Raw genomic sequence first — 19,972 nt, forward strand, 5'->3', positions numbered from 1 at the left:
TAGAACATTAGTATTTCTCCCTTCCAACTGTAATTTTATCTTCTTTAACAAATCTGTTTCTATCCCTCTGTGCTCCCTCCCTTCCCAGCCTCAAGTGTCCTCTGGTATTTTACTACTGAGATCAACTCTTTTTAGCTTCCACGAGTGAGAACACGCAGCATTTAACTTTATTCCTGGCTTATTTCACCTAACACAGTGTCTCCCAGTTCCTTCCATGTTGCCACAAATGACAAGGTTCCTTTTTGTGGCTGAGACGTATTCCATTGTGTATATATGCCACATTTTCTTACTCCACACCTACGCCGATTCCCTCTCTTGGCTATTGTGAAGTGCTGCAATAAACTTGAGGGTGCACATGTCTCGTCCATATACAGATTTCACTTCCTTTAGATAATTGCCCAGTAATGGGATTTCTGGATCGTATGGTAGCTCTATTTGTAGCAAACAGCACAATTTTAATTGCAGCCAGCCCCAAATTTGTTGAGGGTTGTAACAAATTTACACACATACACACACACACACACACACACACACACACGGTGGGCATATGAACCACATACAAGGTATAAAGCATGACTTACAAACAAAACATTGTCAGTTTTAAGTACCTGAATCCCTTACTTGGACATCTTTACTGCGTAAGCTTTCAAAAAAAGAAAAAAAAAGGAAGTCACCAGATAATGACTCCACAGTTAAAAAAATAAAAACAATTACCACCATATCTAAGAATTACCAACCCTTGATGAGTTACAACTTAGATACTTGAGATACTATCAGTCCTGAAAAGTTTAGCTCTATTCTTCAACTGTACAGAAAACGTACATTATCTAAGCAGGGCAAAGAGCTGCTTCAATATGTATTGCTTTACTAGGTCAAGACGATTTCCCACAATAATTAAACCTGAAAAATTCATGTTCAAACAGCCAGGAAACATTTCGGCAACGGAAGCACTTAAAAAAAATTGAAACCAATCCTTCTATTGTAAAACTTAATAACTTAATTTCTGTACTTTCAATTTTAAGAATAAAAGGTGACAGTTAATGTTTAAAACTGGAAACCAGATAATCAGACAAAAATCACATTTATTTCAAGAGCTCAAAGTGCAAATACAGCAAGTCAGTTCACAAACTTTCAAGATACAGTTTTTAATGACAATGGAAATTTAATATACAAAAATGAAAGGGTAAATAGAAATAAAGCTCCTCAATTTTTTAAAAAATTCAAGTAACTTGAAAAGCCTTTAGACTAAAACACTCCACTTATATCCACTCAGAAATGCCAGTACTGCACTGCAATCAAGAAGGACTCTTCAAGGAGAATCAGCTCAAACTGGTCAGCTCTAGATTAGAATGGAAGTTCTTGGTGCTGGCTTTTCTTGATTTGGAAGCTTTAGTCACTCACTGCCATCAACTGATGAGGTTCCATCCATGACATTTTGATCTTTAGGCAAATTCTAAAACATGTTTAAAGTTAAAAAGGCTGGGCGCAGTGGCTTATACCTATAATCCCAGCACTTTGGGAGGCCAAAGTGGGCAGATCACTTGAGGTCAGAAGTTCAAGACCAGCCTGGCCAACATTGTGAAACCCCATCTCTACAAAAATACAAAAATTAGCTGGGCATGGTGGTGGGTGCCTGTAATCCCAGCTACTTGGGAGGCTGAGGCAGGAGAATTGCTTGAACTGGGAGGCAGAGGTTGCAGTGAGCCGAGATTGTGCCGCTACACTCCAGCCTAGGCGACACAGTGTGGCTTCATCTCAAAAAAAACCCAAAAAAGTTAAATATAAGGCCAACACCACTATGAAGAATTTTCTGAAATGACCAGGATATATCTAAAAGATTTAAAGACCAATGTCAACTTCAGGCCTATGGTTTTACTGGGAGAAAAGTCATAGATTAATACTTCTAGTACCCAAAACCTTCTTGGAAGCTTAGGAACATGGCCTTTAAAACTTTCTCATGAAAACTGTACTTAAATATATATTCATTCATTTCTACATATATAGAACTTGTAGGTAAAGTAGAAAAAGTTCCCACTAGGAAGGTAATTAAAGGTTGTTAATGTTCTTTTTATCACTTAGTAGCCAGAAGACATGCTTATTTCTGCTCTCCAGAAGCGATGTTAGCTACTAGCTTCTGAATTCAGGAAAACGTTTATCTTTCAGGAAGGTTTACATGAGATATTTATTCAGTCTTTTTCTCAAACTTCTTCCTCTTTTCATTATAGGCATGATATTGAGAGTCTGTTCCAAAAAGTCGATCCCACCATGTAAATGTTGAAGCATAGTTTCCAATGAAGTTCATGTGGTGGAAATCATGGTGCCGAGAACCAGCATAGAAAGGGATCAGATTTAAAGGGTTGAGAGGAATATCATAACCACTGAAACAAAAATGATAAAGATTATTAAGGAATAAATACATCTCAAATAATTGTTGTTTCTATTAATAATCATGTGCTCACATTAACCAATTTAGGTAACACTCCACTTTGCCTAGACCACTTTATTTCCAAGATGTTTACAAACAGCAAACACAGAAAATGGTGTATATTCTAGAAACCACGCTAAGAAAAAAAATCCTTTAAAAAAATCTATGAAAATCATTTATTTTATGATAAAATATGTGAATGATGGAAGAGAGGGATTATAGTAATGAATCTTTAGACACAGATTTTTAAGAATTAATTTTCTTTTATGTTTTAGAGGACGCTTTCTCACCATAATCTATAACACTTATAAATGAAGCCCAAAACACTAAATATGTTTTTAGGGAAAGTCACATAAAATTAGTATCAAGTATTAAAAAGGGCAGGCCCATGAATCCCTGTATAGCAACTTCATTTAGTTTTTTAGGCAATGACAAGTTGGAATCAAATGTACCACAATTAACCAAAATACCAGTGTACTTTTCTACAGTTGGGAGAAGACAAATGGCTTCAAAAGAGTCCCATTTAAAGTATGCTCCTTTATTTCTAACTACGTATCTACAATCAGACATCCAGTTATACTTATGTGAATCTCTCTAACCCTCTCTTCCTTTGAGGGGCTTAGAGGAAGGAAGGCAGAAAGAAACAATGGATAGAAAAAAATGAAAGAAATGTTAATTACAATTTTTCTGCAGAAGAATATTCTCTGGCTAGGACTAGAAGCATTAATTTTGCCACTTTAGCACTTCAAAAATAATTCTTAGAATTTGATATTCTGCATTCATGAGTACAAAAGTACGTCCCAAGTCAAAATGCAATGAACATATAATTAAAAAATAATGAACAATTAGAATAAGCATTTAAGAAGGCATTCAATAGAAATAATTTACCACAAAATGTCTTCCAATCAACAGAAAGGAAGCATTTGAAATATGTACATACTACAAGCAGTAGTTTCATCTTGCAAGTGCTTTTATCAGTGCTGAACAGTAGAGATTAGAAAGTCTTATTCAATGAAGGCTGAATGCTTTGATATTTTTTTCAAATATGAGTTAGGTTTAGGTTTTTTACAGAAGGATAAAGAAATTGCTTGTCCTAAATATATATTTGCCCTAATAACACATTATCACTACAAAAATTAGAACAGCATAGGCTAGAATGTAAAAACAACTATTATTTAAACTTATATCCAACAATTATGTTTTCTTAATATAACATTAAGAAGATTAACTTCTCCTATTAGTCTACTTAGAAATATGATAATCTGACAGCCATGAAAATAAATATATTTCATTATATTTTATACCTGAACAGAAATCAATACTCACCTATGGACATCAATAGTTTCTAATAAACGAATGGTCACCCATGCCCAAAGAAGAATTACATGATCACACAAAAGCACGATGCCAATGAAAAATCCAGTTCCAAGAATTAGAGTCTCTAAAGGATGTGCATATTCAGCTTCCATTCCAAATGGAGCCTAAAGCAAACAGATAAGAAATTCTCAATTTCTTAGCTATTGTGATGGTTAATCTTATGTGTCAACTTGGCTAGGCTATGATACCCAACTGTTTGATTAATATCAGTCTAGATGTTGTTGTGAAGGTATTTTTTAGATGTTGTTAACATTTAAATCAGTAGACTCTGAGTAAAGGTGATTACCCTTCATAATGAGGGTGGGCTTCATCCAATCATTTGAAGGCCTTCAGGATAAAGGCTGAGGTTTCCTGAAGAAGGATCCTCAAGACTGCAACACCGAAACCCTGGCTGAGTTTCCAACTTGCTGCGCCACAGAATTTGGACGCAATGCTGCAACAATTCTTACCCGGATTTCCAGTCTGTAGCCTGCTTTACAGATTTCAGACTTGATAGCCCCACACTTGCATGAGCCAATTCCTTAAAATAAATCTATCTGTGTATATATGTCCCAATGATTCTGCTTCACTGGAGAACTTCACTAATACATATATTCTATTTACGCATAAAGTTTCACAAAGTTATATTGATTCTATATGTAGTGATGATTTATCTAGCCATACACTTGCATACCATGTAACCACGATCAATGCAAAACATACATAGCCAGTTTGATAAAGCTACATCAAAGCAGTTCCAATAGGCCGGCCATGGTAGCTCACACCTGTAATCCCAACACTTTGGGAGTCCAAGGTGGGTGGATCACCCAAGGTCAGGAGTTCGAGACCAGCCTGACCAACATAGTGAAATCCCGTCTCTACTAAAAATACAAAATTAGCCACGCGTGGTGACGCATGCCTGTAATCCCAGCTACTTGAGAAGCTGAAGCAGGAGAATTGCTTGAACCCAGGAGGTGAAGGTTGCAGTGAGCTGAGCTCATGCCATTGCAGTCCAGACTGGACAACAAGAACAAAACTCCGTCTCCAAAAAAATAAAAAAAAAGCAGTTCTAATAAAAGTCACTGTTTTTGTGGGAGTTAGCAATGTGAGGATCTAGCTGTGCCAGTGTAGCACTGTCCACAAGGATGGAAGTCCAAACTTTCATGTAATACTTTTCTTTCAGATGTCACTTTACCATGAAATTTAAATAATGAAGACAATGTGTAGAACTGACTTGTTTGTATGTGTGTGTGTGTGTTGTTCTTAATAATCATGTCAAAGGAAAAGAAAATAAAAACATTACCAACAATTTTAGAAAAATGCTCGGGCAATGAAAACAGACATTTTGCCTTGAACAGAAAGAATTAAATATAACTCTTACATACCTGAAACTCATGATGAACTTTATGAATATATTTGTATATTCTTTTGTGGTGTAAGAGTCTATGCAGAAAATAGTGCCAAGTATCTTCAATGACTGCACAGCCAAAGCATCTTGCCAAAAGAAAATACCTTTAAGATAAAAATGTTGTAATGTGTAAGAAATAATGTTTCCTTAAACTATCCAGACTTTTAGTGGGGATGCTTGAGACATTACATAAAACTAAACACCCCAGGTTACCAGGTTGACCTAATTGGATATATTCATAAAGAAATTCTCAAAACCACCAGATACAGCTACATAATCTGATGTAAGGTTAAAGAGACTGCCCACTAGACCAATTTCATTTCATTACAATGTTTGCACAACTTGCCTAATGACACGTTTCACAAGAGGTATCCCTGTTAAGTGATGCACGAGTATATATATGTATGTGTGTGTATATATATGTGTATATATATACGTACACATTTTTGTTTATATGAACACAATTTCTATAAACCTCATAAATGATTCTCATATATTTCATTTATTTTAAACTTAAAATGTGACATATTTTTTGTTAACATAAGCACTTACATATGTATATAAACATACAAAATATGTTATGGAAACTTCTGATACTAGACGCTCACCTTCCAATAAAATATTTAAAAGATGTAAAAATGGAAACATTTTAAGATTTTACTATGGTTTAGTTTTCTACTATTTATTTACTTCCAAAGTTTAGAACAAACATTAATTAAAATTAAGAAAAAAGGTAAACATTAACTATAACTTAATTGAATAAGCCACAATTGTATGTAAAAGCCAAATTTTTATCTACATACCATCTTGGCATTCTTTCCCAATCATAAGGAATATTGAAATACTCTGTAAAATAATAGGTTCCACAAATCAAAGGCAGCTGGATACAGAAGTGATTAAAGAGAAGAACTTTGAAACATTTCCATTGGTTTTCCCATGTCTCTGGCTTATCCTATGGAGAAAAATCACAATATCTAATATTAATCTCTGCTATCAGAGTTTAACTTGACCTAATTTTTTCTCTGTTTATGTTAGACCTTAATTCTATGTCAGTTAAATGTTAACTTTATAGTAACTAAGACTCAGGAATCTTTACTTTCTAAATTCTTGACAACTACTATCACTACTTTAGGTGAAGAAACTGTTAACAGATGCACCCAGCCATAATGATCTCAAACAAAGAAACACTACAGAATGAATAATTCTCCAGTCTTTGCTGCCACACATCATTCACTTCATTTCTTTTACCAGAAGTTTCAGAGAAGAAGAAATATAATATGCTAAGATTACAGGTGGGTGTCCGCAATTGAAGAAGTTGTACACGAAGCATGGGAAGCCTTGTACACAGTAAGTCGATGCTTCCAGGCACTCAGTGGTATTCATTCCAATAAATAAGTGCACTTTTGTTCATATCCAATGACAGAATTACAAACTCTCTGTGTTGAGAGGTACAGAGATGTGTCCTGATTTATGGAGTTCACAGATTCCAGTCAAAATGAGAAAAGTTAGATCAACGCGAGATGTTCTTAAGACCTCATCAGGATACCCATTTGCTTAGCAGGCCATTATAAAAAACAAAGCAAAACAAAACAAAACAAAACAAAACAAAACTAAATGTATTCAATTTATAGGACTGCACTTAAGATATAAAAAAAGTGCTTTGGGTTTTACAAAACGATGGTGACAATAAGTATCAGTTATTGCTTCGTTTTAAATGTCACTGCTGAAAAACTCAGAAATCTGCCAACAAGACTATTTTATTTCAACATGATATCCAAAGTACGGGAACTACGGAGCATCAGTAGACGCCCAAAGAGGTCAACCAGCTTGGGGAGGGTCACACACGCAGTTATTAGCAGCAGTAGGACTAACTAAGATCTAGGTCTCCAGATTCAGTTCTGTTCTTGAAATTCTTTAAGGGTTATCTTCCTGACAAAAATAGGAAAAGCACTGAACTAAGAATCAAGCCAGAGACTTGTGCTCTAATACCAGGGCTGCTACTCACCAGTTAACTAGCTCTTGTAATGTTTACAACTCAGTTTCTTCAACAGTAAAATGAGAGCATCTGACAACTGCCTTTGTATTTCTAATCTGAGCATTATCTAACCCCACTCTTCTAAACCTTCACTCTGTAATTGGGGACGAAATAAATGAGATTCAGGCTTCGTTTGGCAATAGTACTGTCTCCTACAGAAACTATGGCTAACAAACTTAATTTCCCGGGTAGACTGTGATATCGATGTAGTTACAGAAATTACAAAGTTAAGCAACTATAATAAAATCACACGCTATACCATTTAGAGTATACATAAATTAGTTACAGTTAGCGATACAAATTCATACCTAGTGCAAAATGAAAGTTTACCACATTTTACTTTATGCATAACTGTACTTAATATAAAGGAATACCTTTACAAGGGCCACACACTTCAGAAATAATATTTTTAGTACATTTATCTTTGAGGAAAATTTTTGGAGAATTACTAAGATGTATGATTTTTTTTTTTTGAAAGAAATAGATCCTGCAAAGTCTGCTTTACTTTTTCATTCCTGTGAAATTTCCCCTAACTAGCAAGGATGTGCATTAGCTCTCCAGTTGTCTGTTCTGTTTGAAAGCAGAAAGTCTTTAGTACTATTTCACCACCACCACCAGCTTCTTCTTTTTGACAATTTTAAGAATAAAAACACGTATTGTATATGTTAAATATAATTCTCAAATATTTTCTCTTAAACAATTGATACCCTCATTGTTAATCAGGGTATCTGCCTTCAAAATGCATAAACCTGTAATTAATTGGTATTGATATTTTGGTTTCTTTTAAAACTCCTTTAACTTGTGAAAACTAGTCCTGATTTAAAATCACGTTTTATCAAAAATGCTCAAAGCATGGACTTTAATGGCTATGAAACGTAAAGACTTGCTGAGTACAGACTTGAAGCCATATTACCCAGCCTTTCAATCTGTTCATAAACAACCAGTTCTGACCAACTAGACTACAGCTTGTTCTTTCCTTTGCCACACTATATTTTAAAGCTGCTCATATATCCTTGCCTGAATAAGCTCTTCCTCTCTCTGGAAAGGTTACTACTTCCAACCAATGAGTCACTTGGAAAGTGCAGTGAAGGAGAAAAAGGATGCTTTTGCCTGGCCAGCCATACAATGCATCAGCTCTATAAATAAATCACTGGGTGACACATGGCAGCCACAATCACCCTAAAGGTGCATTAGAACTTAGACATCCAAACTTAATTCTGCCTTTCAAAGCAGGTGCTTTTCTAAAAAGCACTTTGGAACTTCTGTGACCTTAATTGAGGGTCACAGAATACTCTCCTTTGGGTTACATTATTTTTCATTTCCTTCACCTTTACCCTTTGCTCTTTTTACCTTTGGCCTGGAGTCTGCCGTCATCTGACCCCTGTATTATCCCCAGAGAGGATTAATATTAACACTTGCTTAAAGTGAGCCTCTGGGAGAGGCTGTGAAACTAACAGAATGATAACAGAGAATGTGTACAGACTGCCATCCAAAATATATACAGTTGTCCCTTGGTATCTTTCGGGGACTGGTTCTGGGACTTTCTGCAAACACCAAAAGCTGAAGATGCTCAAGTGCTTGATAACAAAATGACATAGTATTTGACATCACCTATAACCTATACATATCCTCCCGTATACTTGAAATCATCTCTACAGTACTTATAATACTTAATAAAATGCAAATGCTCTATAAATAGTTGTTATTTGGAATAATGACAAGGAAAAAAAGACTGTACATGTACAGTATAGACACAATTTTTTCCCCTGAATATTTCTGATCCGCAGTTGGTTGGATCCATGGATACATAACCCATGGATAAGGAGGGCCAATTGTACTGAGTGAATGGAAATTACTTTCCACAGATGAATACTCTCAGCGGTCTACTTTCTACCAAGACTGTATGCCCTTGAATTTTAGTTTGGAACGACTTTTTCAAAAAGTAAACAGTAAACACTAGAAACTATCATCAGCTTACCAAATGCTGACAAAGAATTCATCTTTCTAGTAAGCTACGCCAAATTCTCATGTCAAGCTCATAGACTACATACTAGATTCCACCTTGTCATGTACATAGCGACCTCTCAATATTTAGTGCAATGAAGCAAATATCCAGAAACGAGGAGCTTCACCTCCTTATTTGGGATGATATGAATGCTGCAGAACTACCTACCATATATTTAGGGGAAAAAAACTTTGATAGCCCTGATCAAGGTCATACTGTATTAACAGTCCCTGAGATTTGCTGGAACATAGAGTTGGGGTGAACTGAAAAATATGCACAAATCACCATACCTTTCCTTTCCAGCTAGCTTAAACATTAAAATTTGTAAACTTAAATTAGATAACCATCACATCTACTTAAAGCCCAATCTAATAAACTATTCTTGAAATATTATCAATAATGACCTAGGACTGTGTTATTCAATTCAGGAGCAGCTAGTAACATGTGGCTACCAAACACTTTAAACATGGCTAGCCTACATTGAGATAGACTAAAATTAATGTAAAATACACACGGGATTGCAAAGACTTATTAAATATCTCATTAGGCATTTTTAAGATTTTGATTACTGGTTGAAATAATAATTTACATTTATTTCTTATTCTTTTTTGAGACAAGGTCTCACTCTGTCGCCTGCGCTAGAGTATAGTGGTGCAATCCTTCTGCTTCAGCCTCATAAGTAGCTAGGACTTACATTACCATGCCTGGGTATTTTTGTATTTTTTTGTAGAGACAGGGTCTTGCCAGGTTTCCCAGGATGGTCTTGAACTCCTGGCCTCAAGCAATCCTCCTGCCTTGGCCTCCCAAAGTGCTGGAATTACAGGCATGGACCCTGTACCCAGCAATAGTTTACACTTACTGAGTTAAATAATACACATTATGAAATTAATTTCCTTATTTATTTTTACCTTTTCTATGTATTCTATTAGAAAATTTAAAATTACACACGTGGCTTCATTATATTTCTATTGGATATCACTGATTTAGCCTCTCAAAACAAAGCCCTATTTACTTTTAAAATATTCAGCAACATTAATGATAATATTCTATTTCTAGTCCCTTATACTCACCTTTTGAATTTTGTATTTTTTCATATAAGGTATAAATTGAAATAAAAATCCAGGTAAACAGAACGAGAAATAAAGGGCTTCATGAACTATAAGGGATCCCCATGTTGCAATCTGAAACTTTGTATAATTATTCAACATATAGTTCCAAGCATTTTTAAATGGTTCTTGCAGAGGATTCTCAGGTAAAAGTGAATCTACATATTCCACAGCCAAGGATGCTGAACTAAAGATGCTGACACTTTCATTTGTTGCCATTTTTCAAATCTCTGCAGACAGCCTTATAATTCTGTAGAAATGAATACATATAATAAGTTAAACAATAATTCAAAAAATAAAACAGTTAAAAAATGCACCCTCTGATCATTTTTAAAATAATTACTAAAGGAGTACAAATTTTTTACCAAAAAATTACTAAAGGAGTACAAATGGTTTTACACCATTTAAAAAAATTTGCTGGATATCATCACCATTTCCATTTGTAGATATTCCTTTAAAAACACATTATTTTCAAGAACAACAGCTAAAAGAATAGGGGAAAATTTTTTTCAAGATATATTTAAAGACATCGTCAGTGTGGTTCTAATGGAAAAGCTTCTAATTTAAATGAGCAATAGCTGGGTTTAAATGTATCACTTACAGCCAAAAGAACCTATAAAGAAAAAGCCTACCAAATATGAGTACATAAAAATTAAGTACTTCCTACTGGGGAATAGAAAGACAGTCATAAAGTCAAAGATAAAATGACAAACTGGGAAAAATATTTCCAACATTTTACAACAAAGGGCTACAAAGTGTGCTTTAGGAAAAAGACAAAAAAGACAACAGAAAAGTGACAAAAGCAGTTCACAGAAAAATAAAGACAAATGGTCACTAAACAAGGAAGAATCTTCACTTCATTCAAATGAGGAAATGCACCCTAAAACAAAGAGACACTTTTAGCCTGAGTAGCAAATCTTTAAAAGTTTATTACTGCCCAATGTCCAGTACTGGTAAGGGGTGAGAAAACAGGCATGACCATACATTGTGGGCAGGGGGGCTACATCAGTGTATCACTGGAGGAAGAATAAGCAACCCCTATCGGAATTCAAAATGAACACATCCTTTGAAGCAGCAACCTTCTCATTCAAGGGTACAAAGGCAGATACACTAAGATGGAAGGAAGCATTTCTTGTAACAGCAAAAACAAACAGGAAAAAATAAAAGCAAAACACAAGCCATCAACAAGGTATGGGTTAAATAAATTAAGTCCTTCCATAGACAAATATACTGCCATTTAAAAGAACAAGGAAGATCTATACGCTCCACATAGAAAGATGTCTAAGACACAGTGTTAATCCAAATAACAAGTTACAGAATAATATGCATAGCCAGAGTCCCACTTAAGATTTTTTGAAAAGGACATATATTTTATCTATGCACTTCTGTGCATATGTATATACAGAGACACACAGAAACAGAAAATGTACATATGGCTACAAAGGGAACAATTTACAGTGGTGATTTCTAGGAGAACAGGTGTGTGATCGGGTAGGAGATAGTGTTATGCAGAATAGAGCGTGGTGGGGTAGGGGAGAGTGTTATGGAAGACGGAGTGTGGAGGGGTAGGGGGAAGTGTTATGGAAGACAATGGCGGGGTAGGAGATAGTGTTATGGAGAAGAGAGTGTGGAGGGGTAGGGGAGAGTGTTACGGAGAAGAGAGTGTGGCGGGGTAGGGGAGAGGAGGGGTAGGAGAGAGTGTTATGAAGACAGGGTGGCGGGGTAGGGGAGTGTGTGTTATGGAAGACAGTGTGGCGGGGTAGGGGAGAGTGTTAGGGGAGAGTGTTATGGAAGACAGTGTGGAGGGGTAGGGGAGAGTGTTATGGAAGACAGTGTGGCGACTAGGAGATAGTTTTATGGAGAACTGAGTGTGGCGGGGTAGGGGAGAGTGTTATGGAAGACAGTGTGGCGGGGTAGGGGAGAGTGTTATGGAAGACAGTGTGGCGACTAGGAGATAGTTTTATGGAGAACTGAGTGTGGCGGGGTAGGGGAGAGTGTTGTGGAAGACAGTGTGGAGGGGTAAGAGACAGTGTTATGGAAGAGAGAAAAGAAAATTTCTTTTGCCTTTTGCACAATTTAAACTTTCAAATGAGTGTGTTCTACTTACATAATAAATAAGCTCAATAGGTCACAAACCAAAAAATAAACTTTTCAAGAGTCACTTTCCTAAAAATGTTTACCACTGCTGCTTCTAATTTATAAATTTTTGGGGACCATTTTAAAAATGAGTATTTTAAAGCCTCAGAAGCGTTCTAAATAGTGCTTAAAAAGTCCCCTTCCCCAACACTTCTCAAATTGACCTTTTATCCCATTCTATAGAAGGATATTGAGAACCTAGCCAACTCCTTCAGGCATGAATTCACTTCATGCCCTCCTTCTTCTGTCCTACTCATCTCAAATGACTGACACCACAGTGACTATAGTGTTCCATCCTGTGTCATTACAAGCCTCAAAATTTCTTTGCTCATTCATTCTTTCCTCTAAGACTGACCAGTCTTCCTGTGTTCTTATCTTACCTCAAGAACTTGTCCATCACTTATCCTTTCTTATCTTTCATCCTTCTCCCTTCAGGGAATCCATTCCCTCACGTCTAAAAACACATTTCCGTCTTTTCTTTTCTTTTTTTTTTTTTCAGACAGGGTCTCACTCTGTCACCCAAGCTGGAATGCAGTGGCTCAATTATGGCTTACTGCAGCCTCGACCTCCCAGGCTCCAGCAATCCTCCCACCTCAGCCCTCATAGCTGGGACCACAGGCACACACCACCACGCCTGGCTAATTTTTTTTATTTTTATTTTTTGTGGAGACAGAGGTCACCCTATGTTTCCCAGACTGGTCTTAAACTCCTAGGCTCAAGTGATCCTCCCATCTCAGCCTCCCAAAGTGTGGGGATTACAGGTGTGAGTCACTGTGCCCAGCCTCCTTTGTTGATAAACACTCTTCCTAGCCTCCATTACCTCTTCCAAGCCACTGTCCCATTTATCTTCCTTTGAAGCAACCAACTTCTTTCTCAAAGGAGAGCTCTACATAAAGATTGCTTAACTCAGCTGGGCATGGTGGCTCCCGCCTGTAATCCCAGCACCTTGGGGAGGCTGATGCAGACAGATCACCTGAGGTCAGGAGTTCAGGTGAATTACTTGAACTGAGGAGGTGAAGGTTTCAGTAAGCTGAGATTGCACTCTAGCCTGGGCATGAACAGCAAAACTCTGTCTCAAAAAAAAAAAAAAAAAAGATTGCTTAACTCACCCACACAATTCACTGAGCTACTTGCAATCTGGCTCTCCACCTACAACAAAATGTCTTCAATCATCTTCTAAGTTGTAAAATAAGACAACCATCTAATCTTAATTTTTCACAAGGTGATTAGTAAATTTGACAGTGATGAACCAAGACCACTTACTAGTCCTGTCCTGTGACCTTGGGCAAATTTGGTAACCTCTCTGTGATGCAGTTTTATCATCGACAGAAATTAAAACAGTAGGTCTTCCGGTGAGTCCAAGAGATAATGCATATAAAATGCTCGGTACAGGACCTGGCATGTAATAGCTACAAGAAACTAACAATTATTGGGCACTTTCTATGCCAAGAACTGTGTTCAAAGCATGCTACATGCTCTTACATTTCAATTTCAATCCTTACCACACCTTCGTGAGGTAGGTCTTATTTTATCCCCATTTTATAGATAAAATAACTGAGGTTTAGAAAGATTAAGCAACTTGCCCAAAGTCTAATGCTTCGGGCATTAACAAATGCTTAATGTTAACGATTAACTTAACAAATGCTAAGTGGGGAAGCCCACGCAGTCATCCATTATATTATACTATAGTTATAAATACAACCCATAATAAGTATTAGAGTACAAGGAGAATAATTCCTATAGTTTACCTAAGCCCTCTGAAAAGGTATTTCACATGAGTTGTCTTTATCTTCTTATTTCCTGTTTATATTCTAGCAACTGCACTCTGCATTCTATTGTCATCACTGCACTGAACTTACTCTTACTAAAATCACTAAGGAGGCCGGGTGTGGTGGCTCACGCTGGTAATCCCAGCACTTTGGGAGGCCGAGGTGGGCGGATCACAAGGTCACGAGTTTGAGACCAGTCTGGCCAATGTGGTGAAACCTCATCTCTACCAAAAAAATACAAAAAAATTAGCTGGGTGTGGTGGCGCATGCCTGTACTCCCAGTTACCTGGACGGCTGAGGCAGGAGAATTGCTTGAACCTGGGGGGCTGAGGTTGCAGGGAGCTGAGATCGCGACACTGCACTCCAGCCTGGGCAACAGAGCGAGACTCCGTCTCAAAAAAAAAACAAACAAATAAACAAAAAAATCGCTATGGATCTCCAGCTGCCAAACCCAATAAATCTTTTTTTTTTTTTTGAGTTTATTTTATTTGACTAATCTGGAAGAGTTGATATTTCTCTTCTTGAAATACTGCCTTTCTTTGGTTCTTGAAACTCAAATGCATTCACTCTGACAAGTACTGTGCATTCATTGTGCCAGCTGCTGCCCTTACCCCTGAGTTCACAAAACATAAAATTTAGTGAGGAATAACAACTAGTGTCCAAACCATCAAAAATTGGGTGATAAGAACAATAAAGGGGGGAATACACAGTGTTATGAACTTCTAGAGAAAGGTGCTATCTAAACTGAGACCTAGAACAGGAGAGGGAAGTGCCAAGTTAAAAAATAGAGGAAAGGAGAGAGGGTCGGTCAAGGGAGGGGTTTTGCACAGAGAGAACAGCACTCCAAAAACTCAACCAGGAGATTAGAAAGAATATGAGAATTCAAGCTGGAAAGTTTCCCAATAATGCCTTTCTTACTCCCTTCTAATAATTCTAGATTGTCTTGGGTGATCTTAACTATTTTCTGTTTTAAAAATATGCTGATATCCATCCTCTCTACCTCTTGCCCTCTCCCCTAAACTCCAGGATCTGATTATCCAAGTTTACTGGGTATATCCAATCAGAGAGGTCAGAGGCACATGAACTCACTCAGCAGTTCCAAAGGTTCAGTACGTGCTCCTCACAAGCCCCGCCCAAATACTAGACCACCTTTAATGCTTAATTCTCAGACATAACGTTTTAAGTTTCTCCCATCTCTGCTGCCTTGATTAAGTCTTCAAACTCTTACCCAATTTAGAAACACTTGGTTTACTTAACACTCAGGAACTTACTTTTCACAAAGGAGCAAGGAAATGGATATACTGTTGCTAACTGAATAAGGAATTGAAGAGGAGAGGGGAAACGAGGTCTTGGAAAATTGAATTTCCTTTTGCTTTACTCATTCTTGGGCAACCTAAATGACTGGAAGCGTACTCTGGAGCAGGCGGACTAGATAAATTTAGTTATTTGCGGATTCTCAGAAACCTTGAAGTTTAGCTGTCAGCCAGTCTCTGTCCTTTGGCACTTTAAAACGGATTTCACCAGCTCCTTCATTTTCTGGACTTGCCCTGCCTCCAAGCTTGCCCCTCTTAAACCTTATCTCTAAGATGCAATGCCAGGATCTATATAAATCTAAACATAAGAAATAAGCTCCTTAAAACACTCAAAGTTCAAGGGAGTGCTTGCCCTCAGCATAAAGATCAAGCCCCTCTGTGATTGATGCACACGAGGCCCTTCCAGACTTCTTCACTCTTCATTTCTTACATTCTTGCCATCCTACACTTCACATTTTTACAGTATCTGATCACCCATGGTTGCTACTGCTTCATTCCTCTCTGCCCACGGGAAATATTGTTCTCTTACAGGTGATGTCCTCCTATCCAACTCCTAGTCACCCTTCAGCAACCTCCTCTCGGACGCCCTTCCCAACTCCCCTACTCCCAAAGCACATTACATCTTACCTCCTTCCAGTGTTTCCTGCTTTTGTATAACTTTCGCCAAGCTACCACCCTGTGCTGCAACTGTCTTCTACGTCCCATCTCCCGAAGACAACACTCTTTAAAGGGCAAGAAACATGTCCTAGCCTAGTTCCATCACTGAAGAATTTCACTCCGTTTTCATCCGTTTTACTCCTTTCTAGCACGTACCTTTCCCTAGGCCCACCTTCACTCCAGTCTCCCTCCGCCCCTTCTCGGGTACCACTGCCAGCGTCCCGCCCAGCGCACGCATCCGCACCCCGAACCCGCTCCCCTCGATCTCACGGAGCACCAGGTGGGAGCCCACCTGCTCCCCCTTCCTTGCTCACGAGCCACTCCCCCGACCCCCTCACCTGAACGGCCGCGAGATGACTGCCGGCCACCGTCACCCAGGATCAGCCAGGTGTTCCGACCTCAGAACTTGCCTCGCCCGGCTCGGGGGTGGAGCTGGGTGGGCCAGGCGGTCAGTCCTGTCGTTATTGGCCTGCGAGGGCTCCCGCCCCGTCTTCTAGGCGCGGTGATTGGTCTGTGCAGTTGCCGACGTCGTGTGACTCGCGGGAAGGAGCGCCTGGCGGTCCCAGGCATTGGCTCCGCGGATGGAGTGAGGATAGTGAGACCCGCAGGACCAGCCAATGGCAGGCGCCGCGGGGCGCCAGGAGGCGAGGAAGCGTGAGAGCGCGTCACGGCGTGAGGGGGCGGGCGCAGACGCATGGCCGCCCTGCCCTGCCGCGCGGGGTCGCCTTGGCAACTGCGGTCCCCGCAGATTGGCAGTGAGAGCCTGCGCTGTGCTGGGGAAAGTGTCGCGCCAGCCGCCGTCCGAGTACTTTTATTTCACATGTGACCTGTGTAGCAGCCGCAACTCCCAAACCCGGGAGCAAAGAGTATAAATGAGTCTTAAAATCTGTGTTGACTGTTTTGTGTTTCTAGACACCCTTGCCTTTTTCTGGTCTACCTTTTAGATTTAGATCTTTCGTCTCCCTTGTTTCCCCAGCCTACGTATCCTTTAATAAATCCCTGTATTTTGAAAACGGAGAATTTCAAATGCGATTATCGTCATTTTGCAGATGAGAAATAGAGACTGGAAAAGATTTTAAAAGATTGAACGTCAAGGGAGATTTCGGATCCCAGGACCTTGACCGCGCTACGTGAGCTGAGAACGCCCAGGTGTTGTTGCAGTTGCTGTGCTGGACGATGAGGGCCCGGGGGCGGGGGCTTGACGCAGGTCTTTGCAGCTCTAAGCTCAGTTTACGCCATCTCTCAACATTAAAATATTGTGTACTGGGGTATAATAATAAAACTGTGTACAGATGCATAATATACTAAAACTTTCACTTAGTGGAAAAGGGGCCTTTAAAGAAAAAACCGCACAGGGGCATCATTTGGGCTAGTGAAGGCCCTTTTTCCTCCATCTTTAAGGCATAATTTACAAAAATTGTGTTTACGGCGCACACATGATGTTTTGATTATGTATATATTGTGTCAAATCACAGCTTCTGAAAACAGAATACTATGGTTTCACTCCTCCATGCTTTTGCTTAAACTGGCCCTTCTGCCTGGAATAATCGGCCATTTCCACGCCACCCCAATTCAGGTGCTATGTCCTTGAGGAAGTTCCCTCTTGAAAAGTGTTTTTTAGATTCAGTGTGACCTGTACTCATTCGTTTACCCCTTATGTTTGGCACACACATTCTTTGTAAAGTATGACAGAGGTCACGTCAAATGAAAAGAAATGGGATCTGTCCCTTGGTTGTGTCAGCCCTGTCTTTAGGATGCCTTTAGAGTGGTGTCTGAAACAGTCCCTACATAGTTCATCAAATTAATCTGGGAAAAAGGGGTGGGGGGAACGAAAATAAATCAAGCTTGTGGCACACTGAGAATTAATCATTAGGTCAACTTGCTGTCTGATCCCTTCCTCATAATTGTTTGCCTATTGCTTCAGAATCATGTAGACCCTGTTACAAGGTTATAGTTTCCCCTAACTGCTCTACAGACAACTTGAACATTATGAAACGTTGAGTTTGTGCTTTGAGATAATTTTTCAGGTCCTTCATACTGATGAAACTACTGACTCAGCTGGTCTGAAGGACCACAGGGAGCTGACTCACCAAAGAATGCAGTTCCCACATCCTGATGATTTCATCCCCCTTACCCGAGCCAATCAACGACCCTAATTTTCCAGCCTCTTGCCCTCCAGGATCCCCTTAAAAACCCCAACACAGAACTTCTCGAGGAGATGAATTTGAGGGTCTCCTCCCATCTCCTCTCGGCACCTTGCCATCACTAAACTCTTTCTCTGCTGCAAACCTTGCTGTCTCAGTGTATACTGTGCAGTGGGCATATGAATCTGTTGGTCCTGTAGTGGATGCTGTGGCACACCACCCAGATCCCCCCTTCAAGACCTAAGCAGGCATTCCTCCAGCTGCTGAGTACTGCCAAAGAGAAGCACCTCTCCCCACGGGTATACCCCCTTTCTGGGGAACAGCTAGTCAAGTAACTGGTTGAAACAGGGGTATAAAAGCCCTTAAACCAATGTAGGACTACTTTGCTTGGGCATCCCAGCTCCAGAGCTCCCCATCCTATTGGTTGTGTGATGACTGAACTTTCACCCAACTTTTCTCTCTGCCCAAACCTGCTATCCTCTATCAGGTAAGCATCAATAGCACACACTATCGAGCCAGACTTCCTAAGCTTGGCATTTTATCAGCAGTGGGTAAGTTACTTCTCTCTCTCTTATCTGGTACTTTTGTAAAATAATAATACCTACACCTCAAAGAGTTCTTTATGATGATTACATAATGTATGTAAAGTCCTTTGCACAGTCTCTGGCATACAAGATATGATCAGTAAATGTCAGTAATTATTTCTGATTTGGAATACTACCATAGTATTACATTTTCTAAATCAGAGCAGGTGTAGGTGTATGGAGAGGTCAGATTATTTTAAACCTTAAAGGCTTAGAGCTGGAAAAAAATGCTGATGCGGCAGCTCAACTTATTTCCCTACAATGAAGATTAACAGGAGCTCAGGGAACAATAGCTGTAATTTATTGAGGGCCCTCTGGATTTCAAGCATACGAACATGCATCATTTCTTTCAAATGCAACAATAACCTTGTGACACAGACACTAACTACTGCCGTTTTAAAAACAAAATAAGGGCTAGAGGTTAAGTAATGTGTTGAAAGTCACAGCTAGCAATTGACAGAGGGAGCTGCAAACCCAGAACCCTTTTGTTTCTATGCCCATGGGCTTTCCAAGATACCACACTGCTTTTTTCCTTAAAGCCAGGATTAGAACCCCAGAATCTTGACTCGAAGTATGGTTCCATTCTCCAATGTAGCCTCCTCTCCAAAATGAGACACTGGCAGCCATGTAAGTCAGTAGGAGGCAATTTGCTTGAGACAAAACTGAAACAAGATGGTATCAGCACACTGCTATGTAATATCACATGACCCTTTTATACCTGATAAAATAAGTCTCATAACGAATCAGCAGTTACGATTACAAATACCTGGGTCCTCATGCTATAAGGAACAATAGAGATAATACCAGGAATCATACACAAGACTCCATAAGAAACAGGGAGCAAACTGATAGTCTTCTGACAGTAAATACACCATCTGCCTTCATCATAGTCATCACTGCTTTCAGCCAAGAAGGCATAGATTCAAACAAAGCAGGCAGACGAGTTGCTTCACAACGCAGGTATGTGGATCCAGCCTTGAACTCTGCTCAAACCTGGGGCTGCCTCCTTGACAGGATTTCTTTTTTTTTTTTTT

At 39.1% G+C, this 19,972-nt stretch overlaps 1 protein-coding gene across 3 annotated transcripts; it reads right to left on the reverse strand.

Annotated features, from left to right (window-relative positions):
• Positions 1-977: 977 nt before the first annotated feature.
• Positions 978-16,690, reverse strand: MSMO1 (methylsterol monooxygenase 1). Of its 3 annotated transcripts, none has more exons than XM_011959664.1 (6): positions 16,549-16,690; positions 10,300-10,585; positions 5,993-6,141; positions 5,167-5,293; positions 3,752-3,906; positions 978-2,378 (listed from the first exon to the last, which is right to left on the reverse strand). In XM_011959664.1, the coding sequence occupies exons 2-6, from the start codon at positions 10,552-10,554 to the stop codon at positions 2,183-2,185; spliced, it is 882 nt and encodes a 293-aa protein (XP_011815054.1). In that variant the 5' UTR covers positions 10,555-10,585; positions 16,549-16,690; the 3' UTR covers positions 978-2,182. The 3 variants fall into 3 exon arrangements, with proteins under 3 accessions (XP_011815054.1, XP_011815055.1, XP_011815056.1); XM_011959665.1 differs by having other exon boundaries at positions 16,367-16,646; XM_011959666.1 differs by lacking the exon at positions 10,300-10,585 and having other exon boundaries at positions 16,549-16,647.
• Between the last annotated feature and the right edge of the window lie 3,282 nt (positions 16,691-19,972).

This window comes from Colobus angolensis, unplaced genomic scaffold, assembly GCF_000951035.1.
Source record: "Colobus angolensis palliatus isolate OR3802 unplaced genomic scaffold, Cang.pa_1.0 Scaffold5, whole genome shotgun sequence".
NCBI lineage: Eukaryota > Metazoa > Chordata > Mammalia > Primates > Cercopithecidae > Colobus > Colobus angolensis.

Excerpts from the sequence above, each read along its gene's own strand:
- MSMO1 (XM_011959664.1), bottom strand. The coding sequence starts at position 10,554 with ATGGCAACAAATGAAAGTGTCAGCATCTTTAGTTCAGCATCCTTGGCT. Across the intron at positions 5,294-5,992 it reads TGGGAAAGAATGCCAAGATG|GTATTTTCTTTTGGCAAGAT; the intron begins GTATGTAGATAA and ends TTTATCTTAAAG. Across the intron at positions 3,907-5,166 it reads AAGTTCATCATGAGTTTCAG|GCTCCATTTGGAATGGAAGC; the intron begins GTATGTAAGAGT and ends TGTTTGCTTTAG.